This window comes from Ixodes scapularis, unplaced genomic scaffold (genome assembly GCF_016920785.2).
Source record: "Ixodes scapularis isolate PalLabHiFi unplaced genomic scaffold, ASM1692078v2 PGA_scaffold10__122_contigs__length_95168666, whole genome shotgun sequence".
NCBI lineage: Eukaryota > Metazoa > Arthropoda > Arachnida > Ixodida > Ixodidae > Ixodes > Ixodes scapularis.
Window position 1 is genome coordinate 12,253,375 of NW_024609836.1, and position 27,605 is coordinate 12,280,979.

At 47.0% G+C, this 27,605-nt stretch overlaps 1 protein-coding gene across 1 annotated transcript in view; it reads right to left on the minus strand.

The window, feature by feature from the left end:
* LOC8041943 (arginase-1) overlaps window positions 1-27,605 on the minus strand; it is a 77,444-nt gene that overhangs the window by 41,037 nt on the left and 8,802 nt on the right. Inside the window, exon 2 of the mRNA XM_029983272.4 lies at window positions 9,891-9,963. Coding sequence (XP_029839132.2) covers window positions 9,891-9,963 — 73 coding nt within the window. The remainder of the gene's footprint in view (window positions 1-9,890; window positions 9,964-27,605) is intronic.

Below are 27,605 nucleotides of genomic sequence, written 5' to 3' on the forward strand. Positions count from 1 at the left end.
GCGTGGCCTCGGTGGGTTGTGAGTCCATTTCGTTGGGTAGAGGAAAGTCCCGAGGGCCGTAGTCGGTGCTAATGGTCGTCATGGGTCATGAGGGCGTGTGGGCACAAAAAGTTGCCGGAGCTGAAGTGAGCTAGATAGAGAGATATGGCCTCTTTTTTCTCCACGACCATCTACGAAGCCACAAGACTGCAGCTCTAGCTTCGACTGAGCAGTGGCTCTCTCGTGAAATTGCACAGCAAAGCACAGACCTTCCAGATAGAGTCCAGGCTCTTGCTCATACTGTTTGGGAAAGTACCCCTCAAGATTCGAAAACACTTCATTTGTCCAATCACTCGTTCCACGTGGATCCGGACCTTCGCAATCGCCCTAGTTTTCGCTTCGTCCTCCAGGGAGAGCTGTAGCCTTCCCCCAAGGAAAGGTGGAATGTTCAGGTTAGCCCCTGCAGCTTCGACCTCTTCAGTGATCAAAAAGCCTCTGTCCGCCATGACAGAGTCTCCGGGCTCAAGAAGGTTGCATAGCCCGGAACATGCGGTCAGGGCTTTGTCAGAGACGCGGCCAGGGGCAAGGTCGCTCACGAACGACACGAACCCATTGGGGGTGATGCCCAGCAGTCCCTTGGCAGTGTTGTGGCACTTGTAGCTTGAGTAGGTATCACTCTGCACCCTGAAGTCGCTAGGTGTCTCGATGAAGATTTCCGTGCAATCCAGAATGACTCTCGTCGATGGATACGCCTCGATGAAGCACTCCGGCATGTGCTTGTTCACAACCTGTCGCGACGGCCAGTAGTTGAGTTGAGCAAGGTAGTCCGCTAGGTAACCAATCCAGAATGTCCACACCCGGCTGACTGTGCTGATGTGGATACGAAACCGGTATGCAAGGTCCTGCTCCAAAAGTCCCACCCTCAGGCGGGACAACACGAGCAGCAGCTGATCATCCATGGATAGATAAGGTGACCTTCTCTGCGGACCTTGACTTTCCTTGTGAGCTTCATAACCTGCCTGAACAAACTTGTAAAAGGCGAGAAATCTCTCCAGGGAGTCGAATCCCGTGTAGAAGGCCAGTTTCTTTGGGTCCTGTTGCACGGCTGTGAGCGTGAAGTTCTGAAAGGGGATTGTAGCATCGATGACCTCCTCTGCTTTGTCATACATCTCCTCAAGATGGGCTACTTTCTTCCGCAGAGCTTCATTTTCTTTCTGTAGACGGTCGTTGTCCTTGCGCAGTTTCTCGTTTGCAGAAGCGAGCTCCTCTAGCTGCCTGATGCGATCACGCAGGGCTTGATCGATACATCCTGTGATGCTGTACTGGTGGTCTGCCAGATGGGGAGATAGCAAAATAAATATCACATCATTTTTGCAGTCAAATATCAAAACAAAAAACTAGGCTTTCTCCTTGTAATTGCCTTGGCTCTGCCAAATAGCATATCATGTGCCATACAAAAAAAGCATCACATGTTAAAGGGGCCAAGAAACGATATGCATTTGGATGTTCTGCACCTCATACAAGCATACTGACGTCTGTAGCACAAATATAATCTATATAATAATCTATATACCACAAACCAGAGGCTCCCCTGCCAAGGTTATATTCTGAGGAATAGAAGGCTAATTTACAGTCAGAAATCACAATGTTGAGAAAGCCTAGGGTTCACACCAGGGTGACGACACTTGAATACAGACGGCTTATGAACTGGACCCAAGCACTGAGTGAGCACCTGACTATTTGGTTACAATCAATGCCATGGTAACTATTGGGGCTTGGGCTTGTGTCTAATCACTGCGCCAACAGTAGCAGCTAACCCCTAACAGTAATCATGTGATTATTTTACCTGGCTGTGAGGAAGAGCAGAATATTGCTTGTTCTCAAGCTTTATTGTGCGACAGCAGCATTTAGCAGAAGTAACTGAGTCGGTTTATGACCTCTTTAATGCTGCTCTGTTCCACACGAAGGAGCTATAATGGGAATGCTGGCTATTCGCCTTGAGATCCGATCGTCAGGGGTGCTGCGGGGAAATGCGGAACTAAGCTTTGTTCTACACTTACTTGGAGCACGGAGAATGCTGCGGACGCTAACTCGAAGCCCTGAGAGGCTCCGGTGCAGCGTTCGTGCGCATGCATTGGAGTCAACTGCGAATTCTAAGAGCATGCATAGCCTTGCCCGTGCTCCATAACAAAAGTGGGGATGGTTTTTTTGTGGACGCCAGAGAATCGCCGCTTGTCTTGTAGGAAACAATGGATAAACAAAAGCATGTGTCCCCACTTTTCAATCTGGATCTTGAGGCAAATAACATGCAAGCAGGGCTGTGGCAGCATCTCCTTTGTACCTGGCAGACAATGAAGTGAGGGTGTGACCGCAATCTGAAAGAACAACTCCGCGGGTACCTTGCATGTGCGGTATCTTAGAGTGCACCGTGCCATATGGTGCTGCGAGTATGGAACGGCCACAACTTGCGTGCTATAGCCAGCGGTGACTGAGTTAGTACAGTTTGTAAAGTTCGACGTACTGCATGTAAGTGTTCCATGCACCTATCGGGACTGCTGCACAGTTGACAGGGATGCCAAATAAACAGACGAGCAACACTGATGCTCAATGTTAGGAGCTTACCGCTAGCTATTACATCATCAGTGTCAGGGGCACCAGCGGAGGCCAAGGGGCTGCCGGGTTGTGCTGGCTCCTGGCTAGCAGGCAGGGTCACGGTCTGTGCCAGGTCAAGGTCCGACAGAAAGTAGGCCGGCAGCGGCTGCAGCGCATGGCGCTTCCTTGCGCAGATCATGTTTGGGACCTTTGGGCAGGCCGCAACATCTGCAGGCAAGGATAAGGCAATTGTTCACGCAATTATTTTATAAGCATTACATACCGGCTGGAATTCTGTCTAGCACAGGGCACAGCTTACACTGTACGGAGCACATAACATGTCAAACAACCAAGAGCTCAGCTGGATCAATAGCGGTCACTGTTTCTACCCTTTGGTAGCTGGTCTGGAATGTTGTAGCCAAATAGCGATTGTTGCAGTTCTTTCTGAGACGAAGTGCATTCAACAGCCACCGGCGTATAAAAGAAGGGAACAAAGTTTATATCCTTATTCAACATAGTTTGGCACACAACAAAAGGTTTGTCCCAAGCGAGCCAATCAGAGTACACTTCTCTAGTAAAGAGCTGTCACATACATTTGACTTCAACACTTCAATCAGTTCACAGGGGTTATAGAGTCTGCCACCTGCCATGTTACTGTGAAATCGACTATATTCGGTGCCATCTTAGGCTGTCCATACTTGCCTAAAGGGCCCTTTATTAAACATAATTATATTTCCGCATTCATATGTGTTTCCATTTGTGACACGAACGATATGCACAGCTGCAACTTCTTACAAAGCAGTTGGCTCAAGCATATTACGACCGCAAACTCCTGACAAGGCATGTCCAACTCTATCTGCTTGAATGGTCACTAGGAAGCTGCCTAGTCAAGCAAACACGGTGGACAGTAATTATAGAGTCCTTGCACCTGACGTCAGTTTTCGCTCAAAATATTTCTAGAATTCATGTTGGTACATTTTCTCCAATGTTTTTCTATGTGCTAAGAGAGTGTTTTCCAGCTCGCTGAAGTCCTCTTGCATTGTGACCGACTGTGTCAGATAGAGCAGTCGGAAATATAAAGAAGCATCGTCTGGTACCGTTCAAACACACTGCTGTTATTTAGAGTCGAGATGAGCTGGCACTTCAATGTACGACAGGAAACATGCAGAGCCTTCACTACTTTCCACAACGAGAGAGCTGGATTAAAAGCTGTCATTTGGGGCCATCAGAGATGAAGGCAGCAGAGCGACATCCCCTGGTGCCTTGAGCAGCAAGCTAGCTAAGCCAAGCCAAATCCTTGAAAAAGGCAGTCAGTAGGTTTATATGCCACCTATTCCCACTGCAAATTTAATGACGGACGAGAATGTTATACTTTTTCAGTTTCAGTGATATCCTTGATGCTACTTAACCGCACGTCGCAAAACCTCTTTTCGATTGCAGTCCATTTGCGTCGTCTAGCCGTTGAGAGATCTCATGTATTCAGACAAAACATTGTTATTATGTCTGCAGCTCTACAAAATCTGACATTACGATTGCTTGAAGCTCCGTCTTTTTCTATGAGAGCGATGATTGCTTCCGTAGGTCACGTATTTCGCCATGCTCACTGGGTAGCACCGCTGTCCACAAATCACCAGACGCCACCAGCAGTGACGTAGCTCACGTGAGAAACGACCCATGTATACAGTGATCACAAGCAAGAATATAAGCAGGGAAAAACAACTATTGCAGAAAGAAACAAAAATAGGCAAATAACATACACTTCGGAAATGTCCTGGTTGGAAAAAACCGGGGAGCTTTGTCCTCGTACTTCTTTCTCCCAGTTTCGTTAAAATGAGCGCCGCATATTCTGCTGTCAGAGGTTGGCGTCCACAGAGAGAACCGTCCAGTGGTACCTGCATGCAAAAGAAGCAGTTAGCACCATATTAAGATTCACCCATTCAACTTTGGAGCAAGTGCAACTCAATCTCAGTGGTAAGAATGGATGCAGCAGCCGTGGCGTCTGAACAGGGGCGTCAGTAAACTATCCGGGCAAGGGGGTAGAATTCAGTTCTCCTCCTCCCCCATCGTCACCCCACCGCCTTCTAAACACTTCCAGTACCATTGTGCAGCGGGCACTAAGAACAAGCACATAGTTTATGCCTAACAAACCTGGAGTGGATGCACGCTGAAAATGATAGAAGCACTGTGAGAGTATCTTTGCTTTAGCTGTAGGGTAGTGAGATGAAGCGACATTCCTGCGATGCAATCAAATATTGGTATGTCGGTGCAGGTGGAAGTGGCCAAGAGAGTGAAAAGGGCACATGCAACATCTGGGATTCTTTGAGATTGTCTTTTTTGTTTCAGTCGTATGTTGCACTTATAGGTCAAAAATAATGAATGCTATTTTTATTTTTAAAAAAAATGTGTTTCGCAGGTATGTTGTACATATGGGTAAAATGACTTGGGCCACGTCGGACAGTACACACACTGTACCTTCCTGATCATTGTCAGGAAAGTGTAGATAACAAGTAAAAAAATATGGTAAATACCTTTCCTGTTGATTCGCTGTACCCAAATGTTGCGTAGATGGCTGTTCTTCGGAAAGCGATTCCAGGACACATGCTTGGCAGTGAGAGTGGTGTGGGCACAGCCCGGTACACAGCAGGTTGTACCGCCCGTCATGTGGCTTCTGAGGGTGACCTAAGAAGATACTACATTCAGCTGACATCTCGAATAGTGAAATAAATAAGTGAAGTGACCATCAGTTTCAAAGTTGCAGTTGCTGACATAACTCGCTTGCTAAGGGCCCGCTCAACTCACAACCGCTGTTAAGAGCGATTGTGAAGCTATGCGATGTACTACATACGCATACCAGCCGCGACGATGAATCACCGGCGCTCGCGGACGGTCAGCGAACGCGAGAAAAGTGACGCCGCGCGGACGGTTGTTGACGAGCGCTGCCGAGGCACGCCGACCGCTGGTACAGCTTCGCAAGCGTCCGAAGGGCAAAAAGATCGCAACGACAAAGCACCGTCCCGAATGTTGAGCACGCAAGCAGTACTCGATATCCCACGCTCACATTTCACAGGGCGAGCGCATCACGAAGCGAAGGCATGTCGGCCTTCGCTTCGTGATGACTACTTTATTTCTCTGCTTACAGCGGTGACATTTGTAGTGATGTTCGAAACTGCTCTCTCGCGACCGCACACGAGTTAAATGAACGGCCTAGGAGCGGGATAGAGCGTAACGGCAACAGTCAGTACTCACCCCGGGAGCGGCGAACGAAGCGGCGTGGTGTCCGTCGACGGCCGCGTCGAAAACGATGGAATATGCACAAAAACACGTAATATACAGAAGAAATACAAAGCGCTGAACGAAATAGATACACTTATGAACAAGAAAAATACACTGGAGTAGATAAAAAAGAGGATTATTAAGTATAAACAACGAAGATGAAAAGTATGTCTAGAGCGAGGTGATGCGATTCCAACGGAGAGCAGCCAGACGACGGGGGCCGACAGAACACCGATCCCAAGATTCCTCGCGCGCGCGCCGGGGCGCTTGGGAGGACTGCAAATGGTCTATTCGTTTCCTCCTTTACTTATTTTTAATCTGCACATAAGATATTACCAATAAATTAAATTACTTTATGATACATTACACATTTCCACCTCACCCCAACCCACCTAACAGCTCTAACACCCCATCCCTCTTATTTCCTTTCACGGGGACGTGCCACACCGCAGGAATTCTTTTTCTTTCTTGCTCACCGCGATGGAGGGCATGCTCACACATCCATCCACGCTTTCCTCAATGGCCGTGGATGGCCACAGGAATCTCGCGCACAAAGGCATTTCTTGTCTTGTAAAGATGGAAATAATAGCTTCGTTCGATTTACCTGCAACTCCTGCATTCGGGCAGAAAAGTGTAAGTACTGTACTTCCGGTCGGATCCCCATTACACAGACCGGAAGTACACTGCCCCACACTTTTCTGTCCAGTGCAGGAGGTACAGGTAAATCGAACGAAGCTTTTTTTTTTAAACTTACACGGCACCCTCACTTGAGGCAATGGGCTGAAAGATACCCAGCCGTTGCTTTTTCACCAATGTTGCGCGATCACTGACTCGGTCGTTAATGTAGCGGCCCGTTTGCCCGATGCAGTATCCCCCCATAACATGAAAATCTGGTACACAACACCAATTTGACAAGTCGCGTATTGCGTCCTGCGCGCGGTGTTACAGGGGTTCTGGCCATTGGCCTGATTTACTCTGCGGCACATGGAGTTGGCTTTGTTTGGTGCCAAGCACACGACCTGTCGGAGCGCACGACGTCCTGTTGCGAGGTGATCTCTTTGGGTCAGTGGGTGACAGCCTAGATGTAAGGTACCACCGCGATGTTCTTTCGTGTTGTCTGTTTTTGTCGCTCAGTACTTGGTGATTTTCGGTATAATTTCCTGCATATTGTTTCACACACGTCTTATAAGATGACACCTGGATACACGGAGTCGCGAAGCCGAGAGATCTCTTATTGAAAACTTTTGTCAACTTGATGGTGGCATTACGTGCTCAGTGCGGGTACGAGAGCCGTGTTAGCAACACTTCCGTTTGATTATTTTCGATTGGCCAGATGTGAATTGAAGAAAAGCTTTGCTCGAGCGGGGTTCGTGCTTCCAGTGCACATGTCCTTCTTTAAACTCAAGTGCAAGGTCTAGGAACTTGATGGACTTGTGAACGGGTTATTCGTAAATAAACACCAACTCCGGGCAACATTCTTGGAGGCTTCCCATGGCCGTGCTTCTGCACTCGTTAACTTGATTCTCTGTTTCTATGCTGCACAAGATCAGGAAGCTGTCTACGTACTTAAAGATGACTTGGATTCTGGCGTCCTTCAGGGTAGATAAAATGTACTATCGGGGAAACATAAAATGCGAACAGAGGAGCGCGTGGCTTGCGGTACAGGCTGCGCCACCTGGAAGTGAGCCGAGGGGCGAGGGTGCGTGGCCTACTCCGATGTGTTCACGCCCCTCGCTCAGCGCTCCCCAAGCTTCGGCAGCGCGCCTCTTAGTACGCTGAAAGCAATCACCGCTATCTTTGCTGGCTCAGCGCGTGCGGCGAGCTCCTTCGCGCCGCACGCGCTGAGCCAGCAAAGATAGCGGTGATAGCTTTCAGCGTGCTAAGAGGCGCGCTGCCGAAGCTTGGGGAGCGCTGAGCAGCTTTCTCCCCGTAGGTCCAGGCATCGAGGACAACGAAACCTCCATTTTTTATCTGAGACTTGTATATAGATCAGCTTGAACTTTAGAAATGTACTTGAACACGAAGTAAAAAAAATGACCGAAGAGGGCAAACAGCTGACTACCAACGGTGTTTTAGAGTAAACTTTATTGCGAAAATTCTTCTTCATTCAAGTCGAACATGGAGAACGAGAAATTAATTACGCACATAAATAAACCTAATGCACTAATAGATTACTACTGATAATTACACTCCTATAAAGCAATACCAACAAATACACAGAAATATTTAAACATTATTGTTTTTAAACTGAGCCGCCACAAGCTCATGCTGTTGTTGGTCCGGGCGTTACACTTCCTAGGTATTGTCTTTCTTTTTTGTGAACACTGATAGATGGGGTCGCAGTCTTCCGCGTGCTCCTCGATAGCGAGCGCCTCGAGTATTTCGCGTGCATGGGGACTGTTTTTACTGGCAAGGATGGTTGTGGTGTTGAAAGCTGCACTGCACTGGCATATCCTGCAATAAGATGACAGTGTATTTTTTCTTTATGTTTAAGTACAATTTTAAAGTTCAAGCTGATCTATTTTTAAATTGTGTAGCAGCATCCGCAACTATTAATCGTTTTAAATGGAACACAGAGCTGGAGATAGTTTCTTCGTGCCTCCTGCACAGCAGGGCCGAAGCCCATATGCCTGGAGGTCCCAGGCACATTTGGCTTGCGACGCATTCGAGGCCTTCAGAATTACTCTGTGATTTCTGTTCTTCGTTAGCACGGGACGCATTGGTCCGAACAAGGGCAACCTTGTCAACGGCCTCCAGCTGTGGTGCGACAGCATACTTAGGTCCCTGGTCGAGAATGGATCTGGTCTTTTCTGAAAGTTGAACGTCACCAAGTGTAGAGTCAGCGTTGCGTGTGTCGGTTTCGTCTCTCTGGGTCCATAACGCTCTAGCTGACCTTTTCTTTTGCGGTAAATATAGCTCGTAACTTTTTTTTGTATATTCGTGTTATGTTATCCTTTTTCCAACCAAACTGTGAAAAATAAATGTTTTCTTTTTTTTTTGTTTCCACATGTTTTTATCATAATTATTAAATTCTGCTTTCTTGACAAAAGATAGCTAAATTCCCAAGGACTGCAATTGTCTGGGTATCATAGATCGCAAATAAATTAGAATTTTGATAGACGAAAATGATCCCTGGAGAAGGGGAACAAGAGGGACAAAGGACAAACACAAATCTCCTTTGTTCCTCTTGTTCCCCTTCTCCAGGGATCATTTTCGTCTTTCTTGTCCAGCTCGCTTGCACCTTTGCATTTAATTGCATTATAATTAAAAGAATTTTGATATTTGCTTGAAAGTTTTCTATTCCACCAAATGGCCAGAAAATCGGCCATGCTCCCCAATGTTCCAGTCTTTCACTCGGCTCCTTGAAAAGCCAGCGTTTTTCCCTTGCTCCTGCGGAACAGGCCGTGTCATTTCCACGCGTACTGTCATCGATGCCTGCCATGGTTTTCTCAGTAGCCGTATGACCTTGAGCTTCTATTCATGTGCTCCAATCACCAGTTTCGCCGCATTATTTACAACAAGAAAAGCTTTTCGGTGCTCCAGAGAAAGGCTTTAAGGTCCTAACTAACACCTTAAAAGCCGATACGCATCAACCGATCAGTAGTTCCCGAAACTATGGTGCCTCGTACGCGCCTTTGACAGAAGTATCTATCACGTCCTAACTTGTGGTCCAGCAGCGGAGACGAACATGGCAGACGCCTGTCCTGCTGTAGATCACTCTCCAGCTTCACCGTACACGGAAGCTTCAGCAGCCATGAGTCGGAACGCTGCGGCGACAACGACAAGGGCATTCGTTCGTCTTTTTCATGCTACAACGCGTCTGTGTACAGTCAACTGCCATGATCGCGACATTCAACAGCGTGACACGGCGGTTTCTGCGACGTAATTTGTAGCGGGACCGCGTTCGAGTTATGGGTGTGATAAAACGCATGACGCACCAGTCAGAGAGAGGTTCCAGGCACTGTAACAAAACCATCGTTATCGAATGAATAGTACATAACTATTCACCGATTCCATTCATTTGAAAGTGCGCTCCATGGCCTCACCTAGAGCTTCCAGCCTCTGGATCACGCCGGCTTTGCGGAGGAACTTTGGAGCCTCTTCTACGCCTTTCTTCCGCTGCGAAACAGAAGCGAGGTCATACAAGTATTAGGTCAGTATACTTTTGTCAAGGTGCCAGAACGCAAAGGCTGATTCACACACTTGCGTCTGTCCGTGACCTAAGGCGATGTGATAATGTATAGCCGCTTAACACTAGTGTGTCTAGATTACAGGGTGTTTCTAAATGCTCGCTCGTGATCAGGTGGATTACATGACAATAGGAAAAACAGCGGGCAATAAAACAAGGTCAACATAGAAGAAGTGCGCACAGGACAAGCACTTACTCTCAACTGAACTTTAATAAAAGCAAAATCAGCAACACCGAACACATTATGGGGTGGTCACTCAATACAGTATCTAAAAAGTCAGACTTTTTGCCGTGTAAATGCAGCTACTTCTGGCTGACGATTTTCGTGCCTCTTTGATATTTCATAGTCTTCTAAAATTTCCCTTACCGATCATCTCGTGTCTTTTTAAAAATGGTTCGACAACCATCAGCTAGCAACCGTTCCCACTTACGATTGTAAGGACAAGTCATGCGTCCGCAATCTGTGGTTAACACATATGCCCGTTTGCCCAATATAGGTTCTTTTACACGAAGGCGAAATTTCGTAAACAACTCGAACCTTGCAGTCAACATAGTGGTTTTCTCACTTTACCGAGCAAGTGGGGCCATTACCTTCCCCATTCGCAACTTATTCGCGTAATGTTGGATGGTTTTAGAAACTTCCTCCGCGCTTACTTTGTTATTTCACAAATCACTGGTGGCAGTCGTCAGTGGCATCCACGACACCGACCACGACAGCTACGAGAATTAACCACGTCGTACCACGGTCCTTTGTTACGTGACGGCACAGTGCCACCCGCACAGCGCGACCATACTACAGCTGTCGCTTTCGTTTCTTCGCACATTGTGGAAGAAACATATGACTTTTTTTCCTACGCGTGATTCTTTTAGCCGGTGTTAGACAACTAATAAAAAAGACGACAAGCAGCGTGACAATGCACTTTTCGCGCTTTGTTTTTTGAGTCTATCGGATCGCAGCACCTTTGGTTGCGGTCAGATTTAATCTAGAGCGGAGTGTAAGCAAGACCATAGCCTCCTTTATACTCACAAAGCCTGGCAGTTCGACGTCGGAGCCATAGAATAACCGGTCGCAGATTTGGAGCGCGAGGGTCTGGTAGCACAGAGCATCACAGAACCATTTATTTTCCCCGGGGAACCTGGACGGTCAGCGCATAGCTTTTGCAGCGGCGAGGACCCGAAACACACTTGTTCGCTCGGGACGAGTGTGTTTCGGTGTCTCGCCGCAGCGGGGCGCCAGTCACGTGGCTCTCCTCTCATTCGTAAAGCACTTCTATCCTGGCAGAAGTGGCGCCATTTGCCGCGCGCGCAGCTGGCCAAGTAGGCGGCGCGCGCGTGGCCTAACGGTTATCGCGCTTGCCTCCCACGCGAAAAGCTAGGGTTCGAATCCTGGGAGTGACGTGTCTTTTGTTTATTCCTGCAATTTAGTGTTCTGGAGAATTCGAGAATCATGTTGCTTGTTCCAGGCCCGAATGTTCTACGCGTCGAAGTTTCTGCGCCGATTATTCCAGAAGACCACTCATGTACATAAGGGGCTCCGCGTGGCGAGCCACAGTCAGTCTCGCTCCAGCGCTCGATCCTGCGGTTTCGCCGACTTCGACGCCCGCGACGCTTTGTTATTATCTTTTGTACTCTTTTATTTTTGGCACAAGTTCGCCACATTAAACATTTATTTCTTCCTGTTCATCTATTGTTTTTGGTCACCACCCGTGACATATTGGTGGAGGTGCGGGGTAACGCATGCCCGTGCAGCGTTCCCCTCCGAGGGTTCGCAGTGCTAGTCCGACGCCAAGCCCACGAAGAACCGACGAAGGCACTACCGAGATCCGGTTAAGTCGTCGCACTCAAGGCCTACACCCGGAATTCGGACTTCTGCCGCCCAGGACCAAGCAGCCAACGAAGCCGACGATGGCCGACCAGTCGCCGACCCCCGCCGCTCCTGCCGTCGTCTACCTGCCCGCCGCTCCCCGTACGCCGACTCCCTTCCACGGTGAGATCCATGAGGATGTCGAAGACTGGATCAAGCACTACGAGCGTGTGGCGCGGCACAACGGATGGACTGCGGAGCAGTGCCTCCAGAACCTCTACTTTTCGCTGGAGGGTACTGCGAGGCATTGGTTCGAGAATCACGAGGCTTCGCTTACGTCGTGGGACATCTGTGTGGCCGAGTTGCAGCGGACGTTCGCCACCCTACACCGACGGGAGAAGGCAGAAGATCTCCTCCGAATGCGAATGCAGGGCCCCGACGAAAGCGTCACAAGCTTCGTAGAAGATGTCCTCCGCCTGAGCGCCCGTGCCGACCCACGAGCCACAGACGACAAGAAGCTGCGGGTCCTCATGCGCGGGGTGAGAGACGACATCTTTGGAGGCCTCGTGCGCAACCCGCCGGGCACCGTCGAAGCCTTCGTCACCGAGGCGACAAACATCGAGCGCGCCCTCCAAGCGCGCGCTTCACACTACCAGCGACATCCAAGTGTCGCTGCAACCGCGCTGCTTGGCGGCGAGAACGCTCCCGGCACGGACATCCGCGAAATTATCCGGGAAGTCGTCCGGGAAGAAATCCGCAAGATGCTCCCCGCTATGGATCGCCCGTCCTCCCTGTCGCTCGCCGAGGTCGTGCGAGATGAAGTTCACCGGGCCTTCCAACCTGAGGTTCCGATCAACATGACGACGCCAGAGGAACCGACGTTGAGCTACGCTGCCATAGCCCGACGACCGCCGCAAGCTCCCCGCCAAGCCGCGGCGCCATCCCGAAGAGACGCCCCAACGCCGCAGTATCCCCGACGACAGGAAGATCAGGCGCACGTTCACCCAGACCGACCTGCGCCGAGGAAGACAGACGTCTGGAGGACGGCCGACCGACGCCCGCTGTGTTACCACTGCGGGGAAGCTGATCATGTGTACCGCCGATGCCCTTACCGACGACTCGGGCTGCGCGGATTCCACCCAAGCGACCCGCGCCCCAGGTATGGTGAACGCCCTCGGGAGATCGTTTATTTCTTCCTGTTCATCTATTGTTTTTGGTCACCACCCGTGACACATTTATTGTTGTGGAAATGCTCAAGACACGTGGCGCGCGCCACTTCTGGGAAGAACATGGTGTATGAAAATCTCGCACAGTGCTGGGCTATGACGCCATGATCTCTCCAAGGGCTGCACGTTGCACGTGCGTCGTCCATCAACGCACATTGCGCTACTTTTGTAAGATGAAGGGGCTTTACTCATCCGTTGTCTGCCGCTCCACCTTGCCCATCTCGGTGGCCGCTTCTCGTGGCGGTCTGCGAGGCTTTGTCGGTATATAGGAGGCTATGGCAAGACCGTCAAGCCCACACGCGCAGCTGCCTTTGAATGCCTTTGTCTGCCTTGTGCCTGCGAGTGACCTAGACCTTCGTGCCTCGTATGCCGTGCGCCAAGCGTTGAACCGGTTGCCACGCTTCCTACGAAGCACAGATGACCCGGTGACTCACGCGTAGTACTTCAGTGAAAGCGTCATATTTACAACTGTGCCCGTGGAACTTTCTACGGCATTTTCGACTAGAAGAGGAGTGCGCGTGCATAGCTTTTGTCAGCGTTCGTGCAAGCGCTATAGGTGCCTATAACCGTGTAGCTACAAAAGTTTTTCTACGAGTGACACCGGAAATATCGCCGTTCTCAGAACGTACATCAACCACCAGGGAGACGATCAGTTCCGTATGTATAGCAGACCCGTCAAATGATGAAGTTGTAGACACTGGCGAAAGCGGAATCATAAGGATTTGTCTAACCTTTGTTCGTTGGAATGCTCGTTGTTCAATTATAATTATTTACTCGCACGATATCACCTCTAACTGCGTCGGCATGAACGCAGTCCTACAAGACAAGAAACAAGGCACGAATCACCACCGAAAATCATTGTTGGGTGTAGCGCGTCATTAGTAACGACCTTACTAGTAACCCGTTGCGTTGTGTTTTAGTGACCTACTTTCGTACTCGTTCGTTTTTAAATTACTAACGACTAAAATATTTTTGTTACTGCTCTAGACTATTGCCTATCAATTTATGTTACTCGTTGCATTTGATTAATATTTTTAATTCGTTAGCATTAGCACTCACATGACATAGAAAACCTCACGGCGACCGGTATGTGCAAAGCGTGGAAAGGGAAGCGCACCGCGTAGAGAGGAGGAAAGTAGTGAAGGTCAACGGCGAGAGGCAAGTGACGTCATGGGGCGGAAGCCAATGCGCGCGCGGTTGCCGGGGCGAGTCTCAACTTGCCGGTGTGCGGGGCGCGTATACCTTGGTTTGTGCTACAAAATGGAGTGTGAGCCAAGCACTAGCGCCGGTCCAGGTAGGCTGCCAACGAAGACGAATTGTCATCGAAGGAGACGGGCTGCCGAAAGCCGTGAACAGTGCAAGCATCGTCAGGGCAGCGGGTGCCGCTGGCGTTTTCCAAGGATAATCTAACACATTCCGTATAAATCCACCAATAGACCATCCTTATTTTTTTCAGATTAATAATATTAGTAAAGACAATAATGTTACTTCTTGTGTGCCTGAAAACAAGCAGCTAGTCTTCACTTTGATGTGCACACAGGATTTTCGTAAAAAAATAATTAAAGAACGAGTGCAACACTACCAACAACAAAAACAAAAAATATCAGGAACCGAACATAGACTCAATTCACAGTGGCAAAAAGCTTTTCCACCAGCTTCCTGAAAATAGCCAAGTCGCGGAAGGACTTTATCCCTGAATTAGAAAAGTTATTAAAAAGCGATTCTATGTGCGTTAAATGTGACGGAAAATACACATAGTATCAACATAAAAGACAATGATTTCCAATCCAACGATGTGACATGGATTATTCACGCCCGATGGCGTACTATTTTCTCCGATTTCGTTTACCGCATTGTACAAACACTTTAGATCACCGTTCTGATTGTTCATTATAAAAAACAATTTCAGGGAACCTTTGTGAAAAAAAAAAAAAAAACAGAATAAAATTGACATCTGAAATAGCGGTCGAAAAAAATGACAATTCTCGTCTGCACATCTTTAGTTTCTGTTGCCCGAGTTTGAGATAATGATTTCCAAGCAACGGATCTGATCTGACTCACAAGACAAATAAAGGATTGACGCCGAAACGAATTCATTCTCAGTTTGTAAATTTCACCGAAAAGAGGAAAGGATTTTTTTTTTTTTTTGCGGCATAATTTTAAATTTTTTTGCTAAAAAAAGCAAAGTTAACCCAAACATACTTTAAAAATAATAAATCTATATGTGAGCTTTCATCTCAATGGACGCCCAAATTTGGGGTTGAATATTTAATTTTGACCAAAAAAATATGTTGCCACGCGCGTCGCTGACCGAGCACGTACGTGGCCGAATGGTTACCATGCTTGCCTGTCGCGCGAAGGATCTGGGTTTGAATCCGGAATTATTCTGTCTACTTGGCGCTCTCGCAAATTCGAGAACTTTCTCGTCTCATCGATTTGCAAATGTTCTACGCGCCTAACGTTCTAGGCCGAATGTTCCAGAAACCCACGCGGCTACAAAAGGCGCTCCGCGTGGCAAGCCGGAGTAAGTCTCGACCCAGCGCTCGATCCTGTGGTTTCGCCAACATCGACACCTGCGACGCTTGCCTTTCCCTACTTAATTTTGGACACAAGTTTTTCCCATTAAACGGTAAGTTTCTTCAGTTATTCGCCGCCTCATCATTTGCCATTCGTAACAGTATGTTTATAGTAGCATTCTTGAAATGAAACACTGCAAACGGCATGATTGGCGGATTTTTGTTTAAAGGGGCCCTGCAATCATATTTAAGCGTCTACCTTTTTTGCGGTTTCCACGTCCCTTGGGGTTCGGGCAAGCCAGCGGGCACGGAGAGAGTAACTGAATATCAGTGCGTCATATTTTAACCGGACGACGCGGAAACCTCCTCCACCGACGAGGGCGACCCGCGGTACCGAAAGCGCGCAAAATGTGACGTTTTGGGTCCTGGGCTTACTACTGGTCAGAGCCGCTAAAAGCTTCTTTTTAGTCAAAATACAAAATATAAGTGGCGCGAACCGTTTCACTCATTTATAAAAGTAGTTTTTGTTCAGTATTTTAGGTCAAAAAAAGAAACGAATGCAGTTCATAAAGTACGGAAACAAGAAATGACCCGTCGACATACCCGCCACCAAGCGGTGGAAAAGGCGGCGCATACTAGAAAGGAGTAGTGGGATCAGGCGCTGATACGGAAAGGTCCCGGATGTACGCGGCGGCGCTGCGATCGTATGGGCAGTAAAGTCCCTTGATGTTTTTTCACTGCGTTTTACAAGTACCGTCATTCTTTGCCGCGCCGACATCTGTTTCTATTGGAGGAGAGCGATGTCACGTGATTTCCGGAATTGTCACCCCTTCCGTCCGCCATTTGCTTCCAAGATGCTCGGCTGCTCCGTCCGCTCGCGTGTTTCGTGATACTCGCCGACGACTTTAGCTCGACGTCCTGGTGTTTCTCGACCGTAATGAGGCAAGTCAAGTAGTAAGCGTTTGTGTTAGATGACGGGGTGTTGCGCTTTTGGGTGCAGCCAGGGTTCTGGTAGTGGAAAAAAGTTGTTCGCCGTTCCGCTTCGGAAAGCCGATCTGAAGAGGCAGAAGGCATGGCTCCCCATGATTGGGAGGAAAAACTTTGTCCCTACCAGAAGCAGCAAGCTTTCTGAGGTGAGCATTTCTGAACTAGTTACCTCTTCCACACACGTTCACATAGGTACACATGCAATGTTTTTCCTGACGCGCCTAACTGCCGAACTCGGTCTCAGCTGAAATGCGGCATCGGTGCTCTGCCGTTTTAGCCTGTTGTTTTTCACTCGAAAACCCGGTTATTCGCCGGCAAAGTTTTTTGCGTAATCTGAGTTTTTAAGGGACAGGATATGAATGGATGAAGCCGCCGATTGGCCGCTTCAGCTGTGAGTGTCCCGCAGTGAACCTCTACGAAACACGAAAAGCTGCTACCGAGGACAGTATGAGCCGAAAACGCCTTTCATGCTTCTTTGGCTTACCACCTGTGTTTGAGAGAGCTGTGGTTCGAACTAGGAATAGAAAGCGAAGTTGAGGAATAATGGAGCTTGTGGGAGTAGAACACTTGCCTTTTGAGATATATATATAATCGCACGACAAGAGCTGAAATAAACAAAAATGTCTGCACAATGCATGTGCTTCGTGTTGTGTTGTCCTTCCTTCCCCCCAGTCTCGTTGGTTTTGTCTAAAAAATATCTACTGGATGTTACAGTGGAATCTAGGCAGAAAAAAGTAGACAGAGACATTAAACACGTTTATAGCTAATTCCTTGAACGCGATCTAATAAAATTGGTCTTGGATTCACTGTTTAATGCGGCAAAATAATAAAAGTTGTACGCAAGATTTCTTCACTGCACGCTGAGGGTATGCTATCTAGCAATCAAAAACAGCGAAAGTTGCCAGCTAGAATCCTTTACAGAGTTATTTGAGACCAAACACGGCTCCGCAGTAGAGGTTCGAGGACGAGATATCCCGCTATCGCATGTGTGAATAACACGTGCGATGGTGTAACTTCACCGAAATATTGTTTGGGACTGGTGAGTTAAGTGCTGTAAATTCATCCGCACGGATCTCGCATCGTCCAAACTTGTCAAGGTCACTACTTCGCACGACGTTTGTTTTCCATCTAAACACTGCTACTAGTACTTATAACAAAATGTGTGTTGAAGTCATGTAGATACACCCCAAAAAAATGAGTTCCAAACGCGTTTGCGTCTACACCGTGCACACGTTTGCGTACCATTACCGACGCTCGTCACGAGGGAGAATGGTTGCAAACAAAATAGAGTTCTCACAATAGCTTAACCATGCGGCTCTATCGACGACTGAACGAAATTTTCACAAGGCATTTGTCTTTATTACAAATATAAATAGTTTATTGTAACGCAGGCGCGCACATATCTAGCATCGCCGAGAGCATTGCTCGCGAAAGCTCTCGCTGCGGTATGATAGGGATTGCGGCAAAATATTGATATATATATGTGCTTTTGCGGAAATAACAGCGTACCTTGGATTCACGTAAGTAACCCGATGATATCCAAATTAATTTCGCGCGCTGGAAATGACCAAAACAAGGAAGACTACGCTACTGCTAACCACATAACAAAGCGGAACCGCCCTCCCGTCTGACGTTAGGAAGCGAATGGCGGCGCTAGAGAGGGAGAGGAGAAAATTTTTGGGGGAAAGAGGAATCGTAGATGGAAAGTTGTCGCTACCTGTAAAAACGAAAAAATATCCAGGGACGTTAATGGGCAGGAGGATCCGACCGGCTCCGAGCTTTCCGAAGTCCTTCGGCGAGAAGCTTTGTCTTGCGGTTTGGCCGTTTCGCGGTATGGCAGCGCAAAGTAGCTCCCATTCTGAACGGATCTTTACCCCGTGTTTGCTGTCGTTTGTGGCCAATGAAGTGTCATGCCGAATTGGTATTTAATCGCGCAGCAAATGCAATGAGAGCCGCTGTGGCTGCCCGCTGCATACAGACTATCCAGAACACGCTTTAATGGCGCCCTCTCGCGCCGTCGACACGGGGTGCGGCCACCGTGAGCGCTCGATGAGCTCACTACTTCTCTTCTAGTTCACGGCCACTCTCAAGCAACCAAGGACGTCATGAGGGAAGTTATTTTTTGCTTGTTTTTGTAATTTTAATTTGCCTATAACTTTTAAAATAAAGGGAATTTCGAGAAAAGAAAAGTTTCATTAAGTTACCACATTCAGTGCGCTCAGGTTCGGTGCAAACTAAAAATTAGTAAAAAATTCATTGAAGGGCCCCTTTAAGTTATTTACTATTGCAGTGGCCGAGGCGAAAGTTGATGTTTCTCGCACCTTTCGACAACGGCATGTTGGACCGCTCACCATTTTGTCAGTTCTCACACTAGTGAACTAAAAAAGAATTGGTGGCACTCTCATATTATATTTTGTTGCGCCTAACGAATATATAAATAAACTTCTATTTTACAAATAAATTTCAAAAAATCTTGAACTTTGATGACTTTCTTTTCAAATTTTGACAAGTTCTTACGTGTGATCGATTTAAGGTATTTTATTGAGCTTGGTATCACTAGAAACTCAAACTTTGCTTTCTTTTATTTCATACTAATTCAATAATTTATGAAAGAACTAAAATCGGCTAGAAATATGAATGTGCGATTGTTTCTAAAACTTAGCAAATTCGGGATCATGTTGTCAAAAGTCCTATTTTATTTGCTTCATTTCTTTAGTAAAAGCAAGGTATAATATTGATATGTCAACAGATATAACCATCATATAAAGTGATATAACATAAAATGTAAATATCATACATAACATTTTGTTTTCATACACGGAAATAAAGCTTGAATTTTCTCAAATGTGCATTGCAAAACGGCAAGCTTTGTTGCGGTGTGAACGTTTTACTTTACATTACGCACATTTTGAGATATCTACATGTTAAGCTTTAATGTTAGGTAATTAATTATATTCATGCCGCAATATTGGCTAGAGTAGCACCAAGGCGAGGACGCAGTTGAAACGCACAGCTGAAAATATTCAAGTTTTAAATGTGGTCATGCAAACAAATACTATATTTTATATTTTAATTTTCTTATAATAGTATACCTTGCTACAAATAAAAATTTGGGATGTTGAGAAAATGATTTCAAATTTTACAAGGCTTTCGAAACATTCTCTCACTCAAATGTATATAGGGTGTTCCAAGCGGGCAATCCGCTACAAAACCAGCCGGAAAAATCGGCGCCTGCACATAACTCCAACTTTGACCGAATGTGCACCGAGCAGGTCAGTTTTACCCTGTGAAATTTCAAGACGCAGATTTTTTTCGGTTAAAAATTTAAGTAAAACTTTTGCCAAAGGCAAGGTTGGGCGCGTTCGTAGACGGCCCAGTTAGCGACGCTATTTACTTAAGGCGCCATATCCCGATAGGCGCAGCGAGCAGACGACGCAATCTATTGTCTGCTCGCTTTGCCTGGGTCATATCTGATGCACACTAAATGCGGTCCCAGACATTTTTTTTTAAACGTGGGGGCGAATTCCGGATTTTGGTGCGGGGGGGGGGGGGGGGGGGTGGGGAGGGGGGACAGAGCCATATTTTAGGCGGCGAGAGCGACTATGAAAGCCGCGGCGGACGGCGCCGAAGAGATTCTGTTGCGGCCGTCGCCGCCGTGCCACATGGTGGCGCCTAAAAGGAAAAGACCTCAAAGCGAAAACGCGGATGATATTTTTATGACCCGCGCTTTCACAACGCAGCCTTGCGCCTGCTGCACGGGCGGCAAACTTAGTGCCATCACCGTTCTTCCCACGTATCTTCAAGCCGTCCTTAAATGACTGGTTTAGGGTTTTTCAATGACCCTCAGCAAATTTTTAACTAAAGCCATATGTTTATTTTGACTAATTGTAAAGTCGATTAATACATTTTATTAAACTAGTTTTTTTACTAGTAGTTTTTTTTAAACTTTGTTAGGTCAAGTTAGATCATGTTCGCCGTGACTGGATGTGTTGTTCCCGAAAATATATTTATTTTATTTCTCAACCAAAAAACCTTTAGGGATTTTTTTTTCATTAATATTAAGTGCAGAAACACCCGGCATACAGAGCTGTTAAGGAACTAATTGCCTACAGCAGCGTGTACGCATAGCGGCTGTCGGTACACGCACGTTTTGCTGAAGATGAGCCGGAAAGACAAGATTGTTCTTATTACATATTTTCATCCAATCATGTAATGCCAAGTGGGTATTGCGCTTAGAAAATTTGCTGGTACCTTATCCAATTTAAAGAAAATGTTCACGTGTCAGTTTTTCTTCTTTCGACTGACGACTTGCTGGCAACTGTAAATGTTTCTTTGCGTGTGTATGCATTCCTGCTGATTCTTTGGCCCTAAACACAAGCAGCATCTGCTCTCGTTGGCCAGCATAATTTGTGTGGACTACTTCATGTGAATAAATTTTATTATATTAGTATATTATATTTTCTACTATTTTGTTCCAATGAGTTTCAAAGAATGTCCTTACGCGTAGATATTGGGTCTCTGGGCTGATACTATTATTTTTCGTGGAATGTTTCGCATAAATATGCAAATTTTTTTTTTGTTACTTTTTCGTATCAGCGCTGGCTTGAAATAGAGGATCAACGGGTGGTTAATTTCGGCATTTCACCATTTCTTAACGTCAAGCAGATGAACACCGCATATATTACCAGAAAGAAGGATAAACATTTGCATGTATCAATAATAACAAAAGAAAAACATTATTTTTTTTTTATTTTTTTAGGGTACAACAGAATAAAGTACGCCAAAATGAAAGTCTAAAACAACCCATACAAAATATATTTTAATATTTCTTACCGCACGGCTGTTCTGGATATGGCACAATGTGGCATTGTGTAGTAGCCGCGACACCAATATCATCGCCGATTGCGATGTTTGCCGCTTTACGCTTCAAGATTATTAACTCGCAGCAACCATAACCCTTTCTGTTTCGGCTTCTGGTAATGCTTCTGAATACGGCGCAAACTAACTTAGGGTCTTCTAATCTTTTCTTGCCTGCTGCTAAAAGCAGTAAAACTCTTATCGGCACTAAGACCGTTCATTGCGCGCCTGCGTCTTCCTCCGACGCGTTGTCACCGAGCGGGAGCATTGAACGGAAGCAGCACGAGCCGGTCTGACGGTCCTAAAACGACACCCAAGGCGGTTATACGACTTTCCCGGGTAGAGTGACTTCTGCTTGGCATGGACAACCTCATTGGAGAGCACTGCGCAGGGCTACACCCCAAGCTTTTTAGGCGGCCCCAAGCTTCGGAGCCCCAAAAGCAGCTTGGTGCTTCACACTGCGCAGAGGCCCTACGCAGATGCAGTGCAACGTTCCAAGCTTTTCGGGGCACCGAAAGCGCTGGGGCCCCCTATTCTAAACAATCTCTATTGGTAAGTTCTAGAATAGGGAGCCCCAACGCATTGGGTACCCCGAGCTCGGGACGTCGCACAGAGCATGCTCAGAACATTCGGCGCATGCGCATTGCGCCGCCTCAAGCTGCTCGGGGGACGCAAAGCGTTTGACACCACGTGATCTAAAACTTCTGTCTTCACGCACGTCGCTCATGGAAAACAGTATATATTAAAACCATGCTAATATGCATAATATAGTCCGTTGGAACATAGGAAGAGCACTATCCACCGCGTTCGGAAGGAGTTGATATCACGAGGCCGCCAAAGTATTTTGTGCGCCAGGAGACTTCAGGTATGGCGTTCATTTTTCTTCGAGAAACCAATCATTCTAATACGTTTATAAAAAAACAAAACCAATATAAAAAATTGGCAGCGACCTTTACTTTTGAAATTGTAGAATGCATGAAATGCATTATAGGGAATCGCTGTGTCATGTGGCGTATATCTTCCCGCTAAATTTAGCGGGGCAACTGAGTTGGCGTATAGGTCACGTGCCGTCGATTTCCCCGAGGCGTGTAAGTCACGCGACGTCAGATGACGCCATTTTTCTCGCTAAATTTGGCGGAAAATGCACGGCCGCACGGACAAACTTTTGGGATTTGGGGTAGCATTAAAAACATTTCATGCCTTCAATAAGTACGGAAACGAAATGTTTGGCCTTATTTTTTTATTTAGATATGGTCTGTGTTGTGACAGCAGCCTAGAAAACACTTTTCTAGTTTATTGCTTCTGGGCTGCCGGCAGAAAAGTCAATAAAAGTAACTTTTAAACGAATGAACAAATTTCGAGATTGTGAAGCTCCGTTGGAATGCCGCCAGGTCATCTGTAAGAAGCAGCGCCAGTTCGCGGCAGTATCGCTCTCTCGTGGAGTTACATAACCATGAATCCGACTTGGCGGAGAACGCTAACGGGTCTGCTAAGTTGTACCTGCTAACATCCACACTGTTTTTCCAACGTGCCCTCTACACCATCACGATCGCCGTTCTTTGTAGACGTTAGGCAGGAGCTTGATCTGAGGATGCGAGGATCTCTGCCTTGCCAACCATGCCACTCTATTTTGCTCTCACACGGCACCGACTTTTCCCTGTCGGCTTTTTGGCACCCCGTCCTCTTTCTTTGGAAAGGTATGAGCTTACCTAACTTGAAATCTGTTCTAAATATTACGTCTACACTGGGCGTTTTCGCGTTACGTTTCACATTGTGCGAAACAGCGTAATAATGAGACATTACTGCATACCTCTTTTCGAATTTATTTTTCAGTTTTCTTTTGTTTCGGCCATTAGGGCCACGTGTCTCCTTATAAAACCTTCTAACCCGCGCTCCCCTGTATCCCACAGTCCTTTGACTGCCTTCGCTAGGAAATGGACACCGGCCTGTCTAAGCCATTTATGAACAACGGCCATAACGACACCCGCCACATCACATACTTAAATTTACAGCTCGTTTCTGGAAGAACTGGCTTTGGATTGGATTTACTACGTACACTTCGAACGTAACGCTTCACCTCCGTGAATTTGCAGATTAAAAAATTGTAAAACACCACCCTCTCTGGGTGCTCTCAAGTAAATATCAGTTCAGGAGCCGACCTAGCTATATTCGCTCCCCTCCCCCCCCCCCCCTCCCACACACACACACACAAACACACACACACTCTTCTCTGAAAAGAGCATATCAAGATTTCATCGACATGCCGCCTTACAACAAAGCTATATGATGGCATCTCTTTCAGTCCATTTAGAGTGGCGCAATCCGGAAAGTTCAAGTAAATTTTCGCTCATATCGGTGCCATTAAAAAACTTATGCCTATTCTTTCTGTCCCCGCGTACTTACTTCCCTCATAACCTACTAGAGCTGACTGAAGATGCGGCTTCAATATTCTTTAAAAAAAGATACTGTCAACAGAGATGCCTGAATATGATTGTAGCCTCGCGAAATTTTGCTCCGGTATTCTTTTCACTTTCTCCATCAGTCTACTCTTATACAAAGAATAATAATTGTCCCTTGTGTAATTAAAGAAAGCCGAGCAATTTCGGCCTTGATGACTCTGCAAGATAAATTAATTCATTAATGTTTCTCAATGAAAGAGAATTCTCAAGCTGAACATATTCTAACCCTTGTCGCAGAAACCTGGATATCACCTTTTGTCACGTCCCCTTTTAGTTAATAACTGTGCGGAAAGGAAGTTCCGCCTTGTGGTATTTCAAAGAGAACTACAGGCTCAAGGTTGATTGCTTTGCATACAACAAGTTCCTGGGCGTACTCTTCCTCCTTTAGAAGCCCGTATAAAACTTTCCTCGTCTTCCCAATGTCCCTGCGAACTTCCCACTTTCGTGAGTTCCCTCCAACTCTAGCTTTTTACATTCTAAAACGTTCTTTAGCGCTTTTACCTCGCCGAAATTCCTCTTCTCCGTTGGGTAATTTTTGCCCGTGACTCTCTATTCAGCCCATTGTTGACGTTCGCCTGTACCTTTGCCTTTATACACAATTCCAATGCGCCTCGCAAGTGGGCGCATTTCGGTCTTCTGCACATGGGAAAGGAGGTGTGAAGGTGGGAGAGGAGGTTATACTAAGCTCCGCCTCCTCGCGGGGGAGGGGGGAACAGGTGGGGGAGGCGCGGATGTAAACATCTCGGCGTCGGCAATGGCGGAAGTGCTGTGACAACTGCGGCTGTAGCCGTGAGTCCTTTGCGTGGTTGCTGGTTTAAAAAAAAAAAAAAGAGAAAAGAACGCTTCGCTTTTGTCCTCTGTGATATAGATGTCGGCTCCGATCAGACGCTGTCCAGGGGGCAGTGTTACCAGGAGAAATAAAAACGTGCTGCGTCTTCAGATGTGGGGGGCGCCTTCACGACGATGTGTCGCATTTTAAATTTCTGGGAGGATTGACAGATTAAGAGCTCCTTCTTGATTCTTTGGGTAGTGGTGCATGCCCGTTCTTAGTTGGTGGAGCGATATGTCCTGTTATTTCTGATAACGAACGAGACTCTAGCCTACTAAATAGGTGCGTGGTTCTCTGCACCTTGCACCCCTCTTAGAGGGACAATCGGCTCCAAGCCGCACGAAACAGAGCAATAACAGGTCTGTGGTGCCCTTAGATGCTCGGGGCCGCACGCGCGCTACAATGAAGGAAGCAGCGTGTTTTATCCGTGTTTGTTAAGACAGTAAGCTTAGAAAAAAGTGGCTTGAGCAAATACAGAGGTCTAATTGAAGTCCATCGGAGTACCCCCGAGCAAGTGTTCGTCTGTTTGAATAACAGGGCACGAAAAAATAAGTTTCCATAAAATTTTGCCAAAACAAAAAAACAATAATTACTTCTTGGTGTCAACGAGTCTACGACATAACTTCCGCGATACGCTCGACGCCACACACGAAAGGAAGGAACTTGCGGAGGCTCGGCGCGTCGGCCACCTCACCCGTGGGTCCTCTGGCTTCGCTCCTTGATACGTGTCTGCTAGTTGTTTGACAAAAACACATCGCACCGCTCGAGTTATTTCGTCTGTCCTCTCTAAAAGGCGAAGTCGAGCTCGCTCGTAAAGGGAAGACAGCTGTTGAATAGCAGACGACGTTGCAAAGGAGCAGACGACGCTCAGAGAGGGGGTCTCGGCTACCCACTATCTTTCCACTCGAGCCAATCGGAGCTCGGCGTTCTGACGTCACCGTAACCCCTGCGCAAGAAGCAGACGATCTTGCCCTCCGCATACTTCCAAGCCTTCAGCCCAGCGTGCGATCTCCTCCGCCCAGCACACGCATGTTTCTCGCTTCAAAAAGCGAGAAAATCACGCGCCATACGCACGAATTATAAAAAAATAAAGTTTCCGCTAAATTTAGCGGAACAATTTTTCGAAAAATTTAACGACAAAATTTTCCCCTCGTGACGTAACACGTGACGCCACTCAACTTGGGAAAATGTTTCCGCTCAATTTTGCGAAAAAAATTTTCCACTAAATTTAGCGGGAAAATATGTCCGCTAAATTTATCGGAAAAATTTCCCGCCAAATTTAGCGGGAAGTTTTGCCCTCGTGACGTCACACCTGGCGTCACGTGTGACGTCACGTGACGCCACGTGTGACGAATTTGAGGTCACGTGGAATTTAGCAGAGAACTTTCCGCAAAATTTTTTCGAAATGATTACGCCGCTAAATTTAGCGGGTAAATTGACGTCACGTGACCCCAACACCAGTTCATTTTTCCGCTAAGTTTAGCGGGAAAATTTCCCCGCCAAATTTAGTAGGCAAATTTTCGCTCAGTTTAGCCGGAAACTTAGCGTAAAGTTTCCGCTAAAGGGGAGGAGAGCGGGAGAGGAGGAGGGGAGGGTACGGAGGTGCATACCCTCCCCTCCTCCTCCAGAGATGCGCTCTAATTCGGCATAACAGAGAATTGTAAACATCTTTCAATTGTTTATTCTACACGCTGAACTCAATCATTCGTGTAAGATTAATTTCAGTATAGCAATGCCTCGTCAATTTCGTGAAAAAGTGCAGTGGTTGCACCTTCTAGATGCCGGGAAGATTTCTTGTCGGAAGCCAACATACAGTGTGATTGATAGAAGATGTAAAAGAGAACAGCTACGTTCTTGGGTCTTCCACAGCCCTCATGCAAAGTCACCCTCAACGTACCAGCTCCAAGAATGAACGTTCCGTCTGTGCGCCCTTGTGCCGCCACAGTTTCGTACGCGAAAAGACGCCGCAGGCTGCTGAACGCGTCTCACTGTCGAACGCCAGATCCCCCGCTAGTGGCGCTACGCGCGTTTTTCAAAGTGCCCCGTATAGTTCCCGTACGGAGCGCACATAAGAGACCTTTAATGTTTACACACATGAATCGCCGCTTGAGTTCCAAGCGGCTTTCGGTCTCGCCGTCTTTGCAAGGTTGTCGAGCTTACTTATGTCACCAGTGCTAGAAAGCATAAATGCTACACGGACAACAAAGTCGGAGATTTGACGAGGGCCTTGTGCTGTGCGATTTAACGTCTTGGAGGAGACAAGCGGTGTACAAGAATATTCGAAAAATTTAAAGAGATGTCACGCTTTTTTTTTTTTTTTTGGCGTTCACCTGGAGAATTCGTCGTTAGATGTTTCATCGACATTTCCACAGGGGTGTCAAGATGAACATTGTTTATTCCTTTTATGAACCGGAAGTTTTCTGGGACGTCAAAGGCTGGAGCACCGCCTGGTGGCGTTCACCATGAAAAGGGTCTTGTAGGTGTCAATGCATTAGAGTAGGGGGACTGCATTGAAAAGTAATGTAACTAAAACAGACCGATCTGACAAGTCAGTTTGGCTTCACCGCAGCTGCTACAACGTATCAAGGCAACTTTAGTCTCTCTGCACGTGCGACAACATTTAACTGCAGCTCTGCGCACGTAGAACAAAAGACGGCACGAACCGTCGTGTGTACTGCCTTCAGCATCCTGCGGACTAAAGATGTAGCGGCGTCAAGGTTGGTTTAGACCATAGCCTCCTTTATACTCACAAAGCCTGGCAGTTCGATGACGGAGCCATAGAGTGCACGGTTGCAGATTTGGAGCGCGAGGATCTGGTAGCACATATCATTTCTCGAGGAGCCTGTAGTCAGCGTACAGCTTTTGCAGCAGCTAGGACTCGAAACATGGTCTTT